Source organism: Ascaphus truei, chromosome 16, assembly GCF_040206685.1.
Source record: "Ascaphus truei isolate aAscTru1 chromosome 16, aAscTru1.hap1, whole genome shotgun sequence".
In the NCBI taxonomy this organism is placed as follows: Eukaryota; Metazoa; Chordata; class Amphibia; order Anura; family Ascaphidae; genus Ascaphus; species Ascaphus truei.
Genome location: NC_134498.1, coordinates 13,790,272 through 13,806,571, shown reverse-complemented (window position 1 = coordinate 13,806,571; position 16,300 = coordinate 13,790,272). Strand labels below are relative to the sequence as shown.

The 16,300-nt window shown below is 51.0% G+C and overlaps 1 protein-coding gene across 2 annotated transcripts in view; it reads right to left on the bottom strand.

The window, feature by feature from the left end:
* Positions 1-286: 286 nt before the first annotated feature.
* The window catches only part of BCORL1 (BCL6 corepressor like 1), an 86,282-nt gene continuing 70,268 nt past the window's right edge, over positions 287-16,300 (bottom strand). For both annotated transcript variants that reach the window (XM_075572802.1, XM_075572803.1), the window contains 4 exons: positions 10,973-11,118; positions 10,212-10,289; positions 4,487-4,643; positions 287-1,982 (listed from right to left, as the gene is read on the bottom strand). In XM_075572802.1, the coding sequence (XP_075428917.1) occupies positions 1,712-1,982; positions 4,487-4,643; positions 10,212-10,289; positions 10,973-11,118 (652 nt within the window). In that variant the 3' untranslated portion in view covers positions 287-1,711. The remainder of the gene's footprint in view (positions 1,983-4,486; positions 4,644-10,211; positions 10,290-10,972; positions 11,119-16,300) is intronic.

Here is a 16,300-nt window from a genome sequence, read left to right as displayed (position 1 = left end):
CAATAGTGGCGTTTACCTAATCCACCAATAGTGGCGTTTACCTAATCCACCAATACTGGCGTTTACCTAATCCACCAATACTGGCGTTTACCTAATCCACCAATACTGGCGTTTACCTAATCCACCAATACTGGCGTTTACCTAATCCACCACTCCATCTACAACTGGCACCACCATATGGCCACGCCCAAGCTCCTGCCCGGCCTTTCAAGGGGCGGCCACAACGACAATAATGTCACCATTGTCAGACGCGCTCTGAAATAAACGGATTGTCCAGACCGGGAAATGAATATTTTTTTGTTTGTTTTTTGTATTTTTAGCACCCGTACAATAAAACTGTACCATTTACAATAATAAAAAGGAAAGAAAATTCTCAGTTCAAAAGAAGTTAAAGTGCCGCCTATTTTATGTGGAACGACACGCGGTTCGCCCTCGGAAGAGGGCGATGTGATCTCGCTTCTGTTTTTCTTTCCTCAGTGAAAGCCGACAGTCACACGCACACTTTCCTTTCACTCCAAATTGCTTTAAAATTAGCATTTACTATAAAAAGTAAGAAGCATTGGATTAGGTGGGAAGAAGAGACCCTGAGCACATTCACACATCTTCCTTCTCCCCAGTCTGTAGCCATGCTGCTTATGGATCTACCATGTCCACTGAAAAAAGCAGAAGCATATTGAGTGGTGTAGGCAAAGCCTGAACATCTCATGTCTGCGGCACAAACGTTGCACGTGTTCAGTCTGCATTATTTTCTCTCGTGGCGGCACAGGCTGTGAGAGTGTCCTTGGAAACCCAAGCAAACAGCCATACCAAGCCACTGTTCGAATGTTATCAGTAGATGGGCACACACAAACCCTTGTTTCTAACTGTAGAGTGAATTCTTCTAGGTCAAAGACCATGTTGCTAGTAGCCAGGTTGCTCGTGCCTTGTTTCACTGCCAGCACAGTCATTACCAGTTTGCAAGTCTCCTCCAATATTTCATTTCTGGCGAGAGCTTCTACCTGTGAGGTTAGTGATAGACAAGAGAGAACTTGTAACGCTCCATGGCCTTTTCGGTTGTGGTTTGCTTACATCTAAAGTTCCTTCAGATAAAGAACCGTGATTGTCTATCCTGTTTTGGAGTTTGGTGTCGGTCTTGTGGGGGGAACTGGTGCTCCATTTGCACTTTTCTCCAAAACATCACATGGACACAGATGAAGTAACCAGATTCATGACATACGAAGACCAAGAATGACATGTGGGGGTCAACAAAGACATTCAATCAACACATTTCATAAGGTATTGAGGGAGTGAGGAAAGGAAGTACATGGTGGATGAGGAAGCAAGGGTGTATCGTGATTCTTTCTGCCACATATCCTAGATACCACTGCCCCTACCAGCACATCTTCACCTATGCAACCCAGTCAGATGCCCAGTGCTAGAAACGCCACATGCGGTCAACAGGCAGACCAGTGGAGTGATGTAAACGCTTTGCTCTCCTGCCAAATGGTCTCAAACTCCAGTTGAAATCCAGTGTGGTGGTTCAAGGGCAGAGAAGCAACGGACATCTCTCCGGAAAGGTAGAAATAATTCCGCACGAAAACAGGATGGAGAGAAATGATCAAACCAAGGAATCCATTCACCAATGCTGGCATGGTTAAGGCCGCCTCCTATTGGTCTTTGTTATTGCCTCGGATGCAGCCGCAGGGTCCTACGCGTAAGTGCCCTTGACCCGTCAGCTGCTGACCGACTGGAATTCAACCGATGAACCCAAGAGCCGAAGCAGCTCTGGCTCGTATTGCACCAGCTCCACCATCTCCCCGCAGTCCTGGGGCCATAGGTCCAATCCTTCCGAGAGGGTCAGGAGCTGGCTTGTAAACACCTGCCTGGTGAACTCTTTCTTTTGCATGTTGGCGATTTCAAAGTGCGGGAACCGAGCTTGAAATATCCGGGATGAAAGTTTGAGTCTCTTCAGGACGTCGGAGAACAGGAACCAGTTACTGGGCCTGTTGGGGATTCAAAGAGATGGGATGAAATATATCAGCGCCTTGTTATCATACGGGCATCGCCAAATGAAAAACATGCGCGTATAGAAGTCAGTGAGGAAACATCAGAAAAATAAAATATATAGCTTATGTAAGTAAGTGCATGTATGTGTATAAAACCGTGAAAAGCAACAGATTAGTTGACAGTAATTAGTGCAATTTTTTATTAACAGTGACAGAAACGTCTTTTCACCATACACTTACACACTTACACACTTACACACTTACACACTTACACACTTACACATACAAGCAGGAAACAGCTACATCATTCAAATGCTGCCGCCCTGAAAACTAGATCCACCTACGGATATCGATCCATTTCCACTGACACAAAGATAAAGGGCCTCATGCAGTAAAGGCCGAAGGGAAAAAAAAAAATGGCCAGGATTTTTAAATCGCCATGTTTGACAGCGTTGCTATCACGGTGCAGAAAGCCCCGACTACCAGTGATAGCAACATTTGCAGAAATGCAAGTAGCCGGCGGGATAGGATCCGCCCTCCGAAAAGGCCTTACCCGGAAAGTAGCCGTCTCTCCCTGCGCAAATCTAGCCGGGAATTTTTTACTTTTGTAGAGGATCAGGGGGTCTCCGGGGCAGAACTGCGTTGGTCTCAGGTCCGGGGACCACCTGCTTACCGAGATACATGCCCCGTTATGGGGTGCCGGTATCCCCTATACATTTAATTCCCACGGTCACGTGACCAGGACATTTAAATGCATAGGAGATACCGGCACCCCATAACGGGGCCTGTATCTCGGGAAGCAGGGGGTCCCCGGACCTCAAATCAATGCGGTTCTGCTCCGGAGACCCCCTGATCCTCTACACTAGTATTAAAACACAAATTTAAACAATTTAAAAATTAATTACAATAGCGGCTATCTGCTATTGTAATGAAGCTGCTTTAATGTAATTTGCATTAATAGTGTGTGGGAGCAGATGGTCTTCTGAGCTGAACCGCTTTGATTTCAGCCTCGGGGACCCCCTGCTTCCAGAGTTACAGGCCCTGGTATTTAAATCCCCTGGTTATTTCACGCGGACGCTTTAAAAATGGTGGCGATACCGGCACCCGATGCCCCATACCAGGGCCTGTAACTCGGGAATCAGGGAGTCCCTGAGGCTGAAAATCAAAGCGGGTCAACTCAGGGCCTACCCTGCTCCCGCACACTATTAATAAAAATGACATTAAAGCAGCTTCATTACCGTAGCGGATATCAGCTAAGGCAATGAAGGGGTTAACCACCCTTGCCAGGCTTATTGTGGGTAGTGGGGGTGGGTGAAGGTGGTATTTAGTCCTTGATGGGTGTTTAGGCCTTGCGGGGGGAGAGGGGGGGCCGAGGGGGGAGGTTGCGGGTGGACTTAACCCCTTCATTACCTTAGCGGTATTAACTGCTAAGGTAATGAAGTTGCCTGTAAATGCATTTTTCATGCATCTGATTCATGCCAGGGGTCTCCGGTGCTGTTATTAATGGGTATCAGCTCCGGATACCCCGGCATCAGTCCGATGCAGGAAACATGCATTTTATTTTCTTAGTCCCCTCTTGCCGCTAATCACAGCTTCTCCCCACCTTCTTGCCAACTTTTTGTGGCGGGACGATTGGGAGAAGAAATCGCAATTCTAAAGTGGCGATCAGCTGATCGGGGCTTATAGAATTCAGTGTGTTTGAAAAACTGCCGAGCAGTGCCGAAAAGTGGCTGATCGTCGCGCGTCTGCCAGGGGTTTTTTTGCCGGCAAAAACCCCCCTGCGATTTTCGCTCTTATCGCCAGCTTCTCGGTACTTACGGAATCGCTGTAGGCCTTTTTGGCGAGAAGCTGGCGATTAGGGGCTTATCGCTGCTTACTGCATGAGGCCCTAAGTCACAAAAACAAACAGGTCTTGTGTAGTTATGAAGGGCCATCTGAAAGGTCCAATCTTATGTAGCCAGCCACAAACCGGCCTCCTCCATACAATGTTATTGGGCCACCGTGAGCTAATATAACTGCCCTAAAAGCAAATATTTGTCTTGCTTTGTTTTTTGGGAAATTCATGGCCAATTGCATGTTTATGGGGATTCTGAATAGTAAGTGTAAGATGAGGGAGTGCAAGAGGGGGGAGTTATTTCCTTTTACTCGTTTACATAAACGTAAAAGAAGAAACGAAAAAAGAGCGGGATGTTTTTCTCCCACAGCCGTGTCCGTGATACTCGCACGAGCCGAGAATGTAAAACAGCGCCGGATTTTTCCAGAACTCTGACACGTCCGCGACACAATATGTCGTTTTCGCAGCGAACCCGAACGTTGGCGAAAGTTCGAGCCCATTTCAACCTAAACTCGGACAAGTGGATAATACAACTGCACTTTTCATGTTGCGCACAAGAGGGCAGTATACTCCACGCTGTAACGAGACTCCCTGCTCCCTGACCATTGATTTTCTCTGAACAATGAATTATTATCTGGGGTTGGCCTCACAGGAAGTCGCCACTTACCCGCGTGAAACAGAGACATGCACGTTGTAGCAGGAAATGAGTGGTTTGTCCGAGAACTCAAACAACAAGTTGTCCTCCAGTTCCTGCTTCTCCCCGGGCTCCTCCGAGGTCTCTGAGGGGTCCAGCAGCAGGTCGTGGCCAATTTCATCCTTACCATCTGAAAGAGGAGAGCATAGGGTTAAATCCAGACACGGAGGTCCAGGAGAAATGCCAACATGGAAGGCTCCCCCTTTCCCCACATTCAGGACCCTCCTGAAACGTCCCCTTTGCATCTTTACACCGGTAAAAACCAAAAAACGGCGCCTCCAAAAAAATATATAAATATAGCCTGACCAAAGGTAAACAGGTAGTGTGTGGAAAAGGCGCTACTGCGCGTGACAGAACTCCAGTAGGTCCTGGGTGATGCAAAAAAACTTTATTGGCACATAATGACACTAGGGCTACACCACCATCTCCCCCACTACACGTTTCACCCTCTAGAATAGGGCTTCGTCTCGGAGACACTCTGTATGTAAGTAGGGTTTCAATTCTATCCCCACCGGATGTCATCGCTTTATTAGTGTCTCTAGCCCAACATTCAAGTGTTTGTTGTTTTTTATATTTATTTTAATTCACTTGCATTAAATGTGTAATTATTCTCTTGTCATATCAGTGTTTTTTTGTTTAAGTTGTTTTTAGTTGCACTATGATCTTTTCCTCTTTCTTTTTTCTCTTGTTTTGTTTTATTTGTGTGTGTGTCTATTCATGAGACTTCATTGAAGATTCCACTTCGGATCTCATCTCGGCCACATTGGACTTTACCTTTGATCAGGCTATATTTATATATTTTTTTGCAGGCGCCGGTTTTTTGTTTTTACTGTTTGTATTGCTTTGTGTGAACCTATTTCTCGGCTGCCCCCACTTTAACATTTAAAGTGCATATAATTTATGTTAGTCACCTATGTGTTACTTTTTTCATATATAGCATTAGCGCTTTTCCACTGCCCTTTCCCTTTATCTTTACACCGGTGTTACATAACCATGTGATCCTCTTAACCGCGCCCTGTAAGATGGGCACTTTTGTCTCCGCACATCACCAGCACGCCAGTTAGATGCCAAGCTCTCCGGGGCAGGGCCTCCTCCGATGCCTACTTTCCCGTATCATGCACTGATCACTAATCGTATTATTCTTTTAAGTCCAAGTGGGCAATTTGGCATTTAAAAAAAGAAAACCGGTAGGGTTGAAGCAGGGGGTCTCCGAACCTGAATCCCATTCACTTCCGCTCCGGGGACCCCCTGCTTCCAGAGATACTTACCCCCGTATGGGGTGCCGGTGTCTCTCTGCTTCTGTGCAGCTACGGCGTCACGCGGGCCAATAGGAAGCGGCACCGGAAGACATCACGGCTTCCTATTGGCCCGCAGGGCGTGGGATATTTGAAACTCCGTCATTAAGTGATCCCTGCGAGCCGAGCGGCTACCAGCGCCCCCTACAGGAGGTAGTATCTCCGGAAGAGGGGGATCCCCGGAAATGAATGGGTTCAGCTGCAGAGACCCAATCCTATTATTATTTTTTTTTAATAACGCAAAACAACGTGTCTGCTTGGGCGACCTGTTAATGTTCCGTGTCCTGCAGAATATCTGTGTCCCGCAGGCGGACATCGTGCGGCTCCACAGAAATGGAAACCCAGCGCAGCTGTCTATCTGCTTAGTTTCCTCCTACTTGCTATTTTTAACCCATTTTTACAGGATGGGGAGGGGATGTAGGTGGTCCTCCTGAGCCAAACGCCGCTATTTTTAGCTCCGCGGACCCTCCAGTGCCTGAGATACATACCGGGGAAGTTACGAGGTTCAAATCTCTCTCATTGGGAAAATATTAAAATAGGAAGCCGGTGACATCATCGGCGGCGGCGGCTTCCTATTGGACGCCCATTTAAATCCCCCTTTTAAAAAACAGGAAGTAATAACTTCACCAGGGAGTATCTCTGAGCCTAAACTGTGCGGTGCAGCCCTGAGTAACCCCCCCCTCCCCCCCCGGTTCCAATCCGGTAACAAAACATGAATGTTAGGGGGGATTGCTCCTTTAATACAGAAGTGCAGCCCCCATTTCCATGGGCAGCTCCGACGTGCCGGCTCCGCTAATCTCCCCGGGGCCGTCCCTCCTAACCAGTGCGCCAAGGACAGCGACACAGCGACACGGTTAAAGGGTTAAAGGCAGCAGATTCACTGTTTTTTTCTTTTTAAAGCAGCAGAACATGTTATTTTTTTTAATAGGATTGAAGCAGGGGGTCTCCAGAGTGGAACCATGTTAATTTCAGCTCCGGGGACCCCCTGCTCCCCGAGATACTGGCCTCCGTAGTGGGTGCCGGGAGCAGCTCCGAAAGTTTAAAGGTCCCGGTCACGCGGGCCAATAGGAAGCCGCCAGAGATGACGTCACGGCTTCCTATTGGCCCGCGTGACACGGGAGCTTTAAGTCCACCATTTCAAGAGCCCCACACAGCCCAGCCGAAAGGAAAGCGGTATCGCTGCTTTAAGTGGTAACTTTTCCAAAGTGAGCAAAAGCCTCGGGGCGTTTTTACAACCCTTATTGAATGTCTTTTAGTGATAAGACGAGAGGTAAACGGGAGCCCTGTGTTGCCTGTTTGGCTAATAGCGGCTTCATATTTACTACGATTTACTGCAGATAAATATTAAGTAGCCGATCTGCTTAAATTCCGCAGCCGCCGAGAAAAGGGACATTTTTTTTCATTATTAAAAGGAAGAAAAAACGCCAAAGTAACTTTAAGGGCGATTTCATGTTTCAAAGAAGCTGTAATAAGAAGCTGCTTACATTATTTCCCCCTGACCTGCTGCTATATGGGATTGAACCTTTAACGGGGTTTTTTAATGTAGCCGTTCCGAAACGCAGTGGAAAATAAAGGACGATTTCAAACTTTACAAAATGTTTTCAAAATAGTGTCAACATGTTTTTAACAAATCATCGAATTCTAAATATTTTGTTAAAAATACTCCTTTTCATTGTATTTCCAGCGGTGAGTCAGACTTTATGCAGCCGGTAACACTTGTATTTTCAAAAATATATTAGCAAAACAAAATACTCGTTGGAAATCTTTATCCCCAGTTAAGTTCTTGGGTCTTTTTTTTGTCTGCAGAAGAAGGTTTTTAAGTGACCAACAACTATCCTATTTGTATGCAAATGTACAAGAGTTTGCACCAGTTGGTTATTAATAGAACCCCTGCGGCTTAAACCATTCACAATGCACCTCCCCGAAAGTCCCCCGTCCCTCCAGGTCAGCAGTGGGATAATCACGCAGTCTGGTTCTTCTTCCGATCTTACTCTGTGAGACTTAGAACCGTAATATGGTGTGTGCGCCCGCCTGTGCAAACGCGCGTGCATGTGACGCACACTTTTAGTGTGCATGCTGTGAGCGACAGAGTTGGAAGGTACTGTGTGTGTTTTTGTGTGTGTGTATAGATTGTGTGAGTTACTAATTTATTAAATAATATTTTTAAAATAAAAAAATATGTTGAATACATAAAAAAAATTATTGTGCAACTTTGACACACACACACACACACACACACACACACACACACACACACACACACACACACACACACACACACACACAGTGTCCCCCCCACACACACACACACACACAGTGACACACACAGTGACACACACAGTGACACACACACACACACACAGTGACACACACACACACACACACTGACACACACACACAGTGACACACACACACACACACACAGTGACACACACACACACACACACACACACACACACACAGTGTCCCACACACACACAGTGACACACAGTGACACACACACACAGTGACACACACACACACACACACACACACACACACACACACACACACACACACAGTGACACACACACACACACACACACACACAGTGACACACACACACAGTGACACACACACACAGTGACACACACACACAGTGACACACACACACACACACAGTGACACACACACACAGTGACACACACACACACACAGTGACACACACAGTGACACACACAGTGACACACACACACACACACACACACACACACTACAGTGCCGGTAGCGGCGCAAAAAGATTATTTCCCAGTCTTCTCCCCGATCGGCCGGCTCCACGCTCACTGCCGTGCGCGGCCCTATTATAGAATGGCTGACTAAACATAGCCAATTATAAGTGCGGCGCGCACACGGCGGAGCAAGCGCGCTCACTATATAACAGCCCTTAGGCTTTGTCCCCAATGGGGCCGGGCCCGCGTGCTGCCTCGGCCGCCACGTTCTGTGAACAGATTTTTCTGAATACGGTAAAATTGTCTTCAGAACTTGCACCGGAGCACTGGCCACGCCCCCCCGACTGTTCAGCCAATGAGGGCGAACCTACCGGGTGATGTCATGGCCACGCCCCGTCACAATCAATTCCCCCTCCCCCCCCGTCTTCCCCCTGCAGCTCTACAGACCGGGGATCACAGCTGCACGCGCCGCCAGCCTGGCAGGCGCGCATCCAGCGCTGACACCGGGGCCGTAGCCAGTGTCGGCTCCTGCACCGCGCCTGGCAGCGTGTGCAAGCCGCAATCTGCGGTCTGTGCTTGAGGTACAGGGGGAAAGAAAAGATTGCGATGGGAGGTGTGACAAGGGCGCGGCCTTGACGAAACGCGGCTGGTTCACCCTCATTGGCTGAACCGCTGCCGTGACGTGGCCAGTGCTCGCCCGCTGCGCCAACAGACAAATTTCTTGTCTTTTGGCAAACGCGGTCGCGCATCGTGCTTCCCGCAGGCGCATGGAGGTAGCCACTGGGGCCGGCCCCATAGAGGGCCATACCTTCTCTGCGCTGCGCACGCAGTCGCAGACTCTGGGAACTTGGCCTTAGGCCCCAGTGCGCACGCTGCCCGCGCGACGGGGTGCCTGACGGCGCTTGTTACCTGCATCAGCGCGACCTGATGGGCTCCAGGCAACTCGTGGCATGGAGGCGTTAGAGGTGGCGCGGCCATGACGTCACGTGGCCAGTTCATCCTCATTGGCTGAACCGCGCCAAAAGATAAAAACCTTGTCTTTTGGCAAAGGCGGTCGTGCATCATGCTTTGTGCGCTTGCGCACACGCGCCGACTGGGGCCTGCCCCATAGGGGGCTGTACTTTGTGTGCAGCGCACGCTGCTGCGGTCACCGGGACGAAGCCTAAAGCTGGCCACAAACACAGACCTGGATCTCGAGACCCAAAGAGAATTGGCAGAACGGCATTTCTACAATTTGCCAAATGTCATCTTTACATCGATAGCATATTACTAGGGAATTGAGAAATCACCGCTGTTATATTCTGGAAATATATTTATATCGTTTAAAGAGGTTGCGGTTTCATTTAACCCTTTCTGTGCTAAACCTTTCATTCCAGTGGGTGCTTGATTTTGATATGAATATCCTTTGCAAAGGCACGAATAAAAACTCAAACACCTTCATTTAAAGCACAGGGCAAAAAGTCTCCACAGCCACATTGAATTGCAGCATGGAGCCCAACAAGTCCTGTTCGAGAACCACACGGCAGACACAAAGGATTATGGGTATGGGCCGCCATCAGCTCTTTGGATGTGACACTGGCAACCAGCCTCCAGTGTGTTTACACTGCAGATTAAAAAGGGATGTGCGGAGCACAGGCCATATCCTGCTCATACAGGGGATTTTCCTGCGGAAAAAGAGATCGGCATTGAACTTACCTAACACAGAGCTGCTGTAAAAGTCCCAGAGAGTACGCGGGTCCCCATCAGAGCGGCCCCGGAGATCGGAGAGGTAATCTGCACCGCATGTCAAGAGCAGAGGGGAGGGGAAGGGGGGGGGGGGGGGGAGACGAAAGACATGTAAATTAAAATAGCAGGCAGGCTCACCGCCCTCTTAACACCTCCTACAAACATATGGGACAGAATGTGACGGTGGGGGGAGGACAACTTGGTCACTAGGTCTCCCCATGCTCCTATCTCTTGTAAAACCTCCAACCCAATTTGATCCCGGGATCTCTTTCATATTTAGGATCTATTGAAGCCTATCCTAAGTATTTTGAGATTCCATTACTGTATTAGCCCCCACCACTCATTTGGGACACAAATCCACCACTCATTTGGGACACAAATCCACCACTCATTTGGGACACAAATCCACCACTCATTTGGGACACAAATCCACCACTCTTTTGGGACACAAATCCACCACTCATTTGGGACACAAATCCACCACTCATTTGGGACACAAATCCACCACTCTTTTGGGAGGCACTTATGGGCACATTTACCAAGCGCCGGTATGGATTATAACGCCCGTTCCGGCGTTAACTCCCTTTGGAATCAATGGGAATGAGCCCCGGAATAGGCGCTATAACCCATACCGGCGCTGGATAAACGTGCCGCTTAGGGCTAAGACTTGTCCCCCCTGATGTTTAACCATACATGTAATTCCTCTCATTGGGAAAACAAACTGGCCGTACCACTTAGAAACGTCCTCATGGCCTCGCTGCTGGCTAACTTCGTGGGCGTTTGTCCCGAGTATGTGGCTAGCGTAGGGTCAGCGCCGTAAGACAGAAGCAGCCACACGGTCTCCAGGTTATCGTTCACCACGGCATCATGGATGGGTCTGTCGGAGAAGGTGATAAGGGGTTAAGGCCCAGTGCCAATTCTATAGAGCAGCACTGAAGCGCCCCATTGAGGTCGGCTGCATTTCAAAGGTGCTATCCCCACTACCTAGCCCCCAAAAAGTCATTGAGAAGCCGCTTTGCACTGTGAAACGCCTCCGATCCAAGTCCAGTCCAAGAAAAAAAAGAAACTGTGTCCAACACTGAAACAGCGGCTCAGTGAGTGAAGACACGGACTCTGTCACAATGACACTGAGTGTGCAGCAGGGGAGCCTGGTTCAATTCCCGGTGTCAGCTCCTTGTGACCTTGGGCAAGTCACTTTATCTCCCTGTGCCTCAGGCACCAAACACATAGATTGTAAGCTTATCTGGGCAGGGACTGTCGGTAGAAATCGCTACGGTAATGAAGGGGTTAGCCTTCCCGGTAGGCTTAACCAACCACCCTGGGGCAACTACCCCCTTCACCCACCCCATCTACCCCCAACAAGCCAGTTACTTTAAAATAAAAGCCGCTTAATTGTGGTAATGAAGGGGTTAAACCAATGACATATTGAAGCCAGGAGGTCTCCGGAGGTTAAACGCATTAATTTCAACCCCGGGGACCCCCTGCTTCCCGAGATATAGGCCACGGTATATCCTGCATGTTTCATTCTCCTGTGTCACGTGACTGGGCCATTTAAACGTGGCGGGGATACCGAGGCCTGTAACACGGGAAGCAGGGGGTCCCCGGGGCTGAAATGAATGCGGTTCAGTTCCGGAGACCCCCTACTTCAATAATATATTAAAATAAAAGCAGAGTGACCGCCTGATAGAGGTGCGCAGAGTGACCGCCTGATAGAGGTGCGCAGAGTGACCGCCTGATAGAGGTGCGCAGAGTGACCGCCTGATAGAGGTGCGCAGAGAGACCGCCTGATAGAGGTGCGCAGAGTGACCGCCTGATAGAGGTGCGCAGAGAGACCGCCTGATAGAGGTGCGCAGAGTGACCGCCTGATAGAGGTGCGCAGAGTGACCGCCTGATAGAGGTGCGCAGAGTGACCGCCTGATAGAGGTGCGCAGAGTGACCGCCTGATAGAGGTGCGCAGAGTGACCGCCTGATAGAGGTGCGCAGAGTGACCGCCTGATAGAGGTGCGCAGAGTGACCGCCTGATAGAGGTGCGCAGAGTGACCGCCTGATAGAGGTGCGCAGAGTGACCGCCTGATAGAGGTGCGCAGAGTGACCGCCTGATAGAGGTGCGCAGAGTGACCGCCTGATAGAGGTGCGCAGAGAGACCGCCTGATAGAGGTGCGCAGAGAGACCGCCTGATAGAGGTGCGCAGAGTGACCGCCTGATAGAGGTGCGCAGAGTGACCGCCTGATAGAGGTGCGCAGAGTGACCGCCTGATAGAGGTGCGCAGAGAGACCGCCTGATAGAGGTGCGCAGAGAGACCGCCTGATAGAGGTGCGCAGAGAGACCGCCTGATAGAGGTGCGCAGAGTGACCGCCTGATAGAGGTGCGCAGAGTGACCGCCTGATAGAGGTGCGCAGAGAGACCGCCTGATAGAGGTGCGCAGAGTGACCGCCTGATAGAGGTGCGCAGAGTGACCGCCTGATAGAGGTGCGCAGAGTGACCGCCTGATAGAGGTGCGCAGAGTGACCGCCTGATAGAGGTGCGCAGAGTGACCGCCTGATAGAGGTGCGCAGAGTGACCTCCTGATAGAGGTGCGCAGAGTGACCGCCTGATAGAGGTGCGCAGAGTGACCGCCTGATAGAGGTGCGCAGAGAGACCGCCTGATAGAGGTGCGCAGAGTGACCGCCTGATAGAGGTGCGCAGAGTGACCGCCTGATAGAGGTGCGCAGAGTGACCGCCTGATAGAGGTGCGCAGAGTGACCGCCTGATAGAGGAGCGCAGAGTGACCGCCTGATAGAGGTGCGCAGAGTGACCGCCTGATAGAGGAGCGCAGAGTGACCGCCTGATAGAGGTGCGCAGAGTGACCGCCTGATAGAGGTGCGCAGAGAGACCGCCTGATAGAGGTGCGCAGAGAGACCGCCTGATAGAGGTGCGCAGAGAGACCGCCTGATAGAGGTGCGCAGAGTGACCGCCTGATAGAGGTGCGCAGAGAGACCGCCTGATAGAGGTGCGCAGAGTGACCGCCTGATAGAGGTGCGCAGAGTGACCGCCTGATAGAGGTGCGCAGAGTGACCGCCTGATAGAGGTGCGCAGAGAGACCGCCTGATAGAGGTGCGCAGAGTGACCGCCTGATAGAGGAGCGCAGAGTGACCGCCTGATAGAGGTGCGCAGAGTGACCGCCTGATAGAGGTGCGCAGAGTGACCGCCTGATAGAGGTGCGCAGAGTGACCGCCTGATAGAGGTGCGCAGAGTGACCGCCTGATAGAGGTGCGCAGAGAGACCGCCTGATAGAGGTGCGCAGAGTGACCGCCTGATAGAGGTGCGCAGAGTGACCGCCTGATAGAGGTGCGCAGAGTGACCGCCTGATAGAGGTGCGCAGAGAGACCGCCTGATAGAGGTGCGCAGAGTGACCGCCTGATAGAGGAGCGCAGAGTGACCGCCTGATAGAGGTGCGCAGAGTGACCGCCTGATAGAGGTGCGCAGAGTGACCGCCTGATAGAGGTGCGCAGAGTGACCGCCTGATAGAGGTGCGCAGAGTGACCGCCTGATAGAGGTGCGCAGAGAGACCGCCTGATAGAGGTGCGCAGAGTGACCGCCTGATAGAGGTGCGCAGAGAGACCGCCTGATAGAGGTGCGCAGAGTGACCGCCTGATAGAGGTGCGCAGAGTGACCGCCTGATAGAGGTGCGCAGAGTGACCGCCTGATAGAGGTGCGCAGAGAGACCGCCTGATAGAGGTGCGCAGAGTGACCGCCTGATAGAGGTGCGCAGAGAGACCGCCTGATAGAGGTGCGCAGAGTGACCGCCTGATTCTGTCTGCTTTCACAGCGCGTCTCTTACAGACTCATGCAGCCCAGTGGGATTCCCGCAGCGGGGGTCCCATTCAGAAGCAGGGACACCCGCTGTGTTTATCCTGGCTGGCCAATAGTCTGGTCGCAGGGGGTTCAGGATTTAGACCCTTCACCAGGCGGGAAGCCGCGCCTCGATCCCGCACGTGTCCATGTTGGGGCGGCATTCTGCGAGTCCCTTTAATATTGATGTATTCGTGGCTGTGTGAATATATATTTGCTGGATTTGTGACGTGGCTGCTGCGTGGTTACAGCCTTGAGATGTTTTTATAATAATCTCCCTTGGACACATGGAATCGGATTTAAAACACACAATGTCGTGGTTTCCATTTCTGTGGAAAAGAAGGAGAATAACGGGGGGGCTTTGAGTGAGAAATAGAGAGGAGAATGTGACAGGCCGGGGGAATGACCGTTATCCAGCAACAATAACCCAATTATTATAGATTAAAGTGCAAGTCTTATTCTATAGAAATGGGCTTTTTGGGGAGGGCCAAACCCCCTAAACCTGAACATCTCCCTTTGTGCGCTGAAAACAAGTCATTCTACCACCATGATTTGCCAAAGAGATAAACAGAAGTAGCAGAACTGCATGAATTCAGCCCCATGGAAAAGGGGAACATTCAGTTTTTGGGTGGTCTGAACAGTTTGGTATGTTAAGTATTTGCATGTCATTACCCAGAACCCCTGGCTGCAGTGGAAGCACTGTATGCTAAGAGATAATGGGGAAGGGCAGGGCTGCAGACCTGTCTGCGACGTGTGAGTGTGCTCACACGTGGGATTATTATTTGCTGTATTTGTACATTATAGGGCACGGGTTTATATGAAATGAAGAACACGTTTGGGACCGTGGGGGCACCGCACACATACTGAGGTTTGTGTTATAGGGACCGTGGGGGCACCGCACACATACTGAGGTTTGTGTTATAGGGGCCGTGGGGGCACCGCACACATACTGAGGTTTGTGTTATAGGGGCCGTGGGGGCACCGCACACATACTGAGGTTTGTGTTATAGGGGCCGTGGGGGCACCGCACACATACTGAGGTTTGTGTTATAGGGGCCGTGGGGGCACCGCACACATACTGAGGTTTGTGTTATAGGGGCCGTGGGGGCACCGCACACATACTGAGGTTTGTGTTATAGGGATCGTGGGGGCACCGCACACATACTGAGGTTTGTGTTATAGGGACGGTGGGGGCACCGCACACATACTGAGGTTTGTGTTATAGGGATCGTGGGCACCGCACACATACTGAGGTTTGTGTTATAGGGGCCGTGGGGGCACCGCACACATACTGAGGTTTGTGTTATAGGGGCCGTGGGGGCACCGCACACATACTGAGGTTTGTGTTATAGGGGCCGTGGGGGCACCGCACACATACTGAGGTTTGTGTTATAGGGGCCGTGGGGGCACCGCACACATACTGAGGTTTGTGTTATAGGGGCCGTGGGGGCACCGCACACATACTGAGGTTTGTGTTATAGGGGCCGTGGGGGCACCGCACACATACTGAGGTTTGTGTTATAGGGGCCGTGGGGGCACCGCACACATACTGAGGTTTGTGTTATAGGGGCCGTGGGGGCACCGCACACATACTGAGGTTTGTGTTATAGGGGCCGTGGGGGCACCGCACACATACTGAGGTTTGTGTTATAGGGACCGTGGGGGCACCGCACACATACTGAGGTTTGTGTTATAGGGGCCGTGGGGGCACCGCACACATACTGAGGTTTGTGTTATAGGGGCCGTGGGGGCACCGCACACATACTGAGGTTTGTGTTATAGGGACCGTGGGGGCACCGCACACATACTGAGGTTTGTGTTATAGGGGCCGTGGGGGCACCGCACACATACTGAGGTTTGTTTTATAGGGACCGTGGGGGCACCGCACACATACTGAGGTTTGTGTTATAGGGGCCGTGGGGGCACCGCACACATACTGAGGTTTGTGTTATAGGGACCGTGGGGGCACCGCACACATACTGAGGTTTGTGTTATAGGGACCGTGGGGGCACCGCACACATACTGAGGTTTGTGTTATAGGGACCGTGGGGGCACCGCACACATACTGAGGTTTGTGTTATAGGGACCGTGGGGGCACCGCACACATACTGAGGTTTGTTTTATAGGGACCGTGGGGGCACCGCACACATACTGAGGTTTGTGTTATAGGGGCCGTGGGGGCACCGCACACATACTGAGGTTTGTGTTATAGGGACCGTGGGGGCACC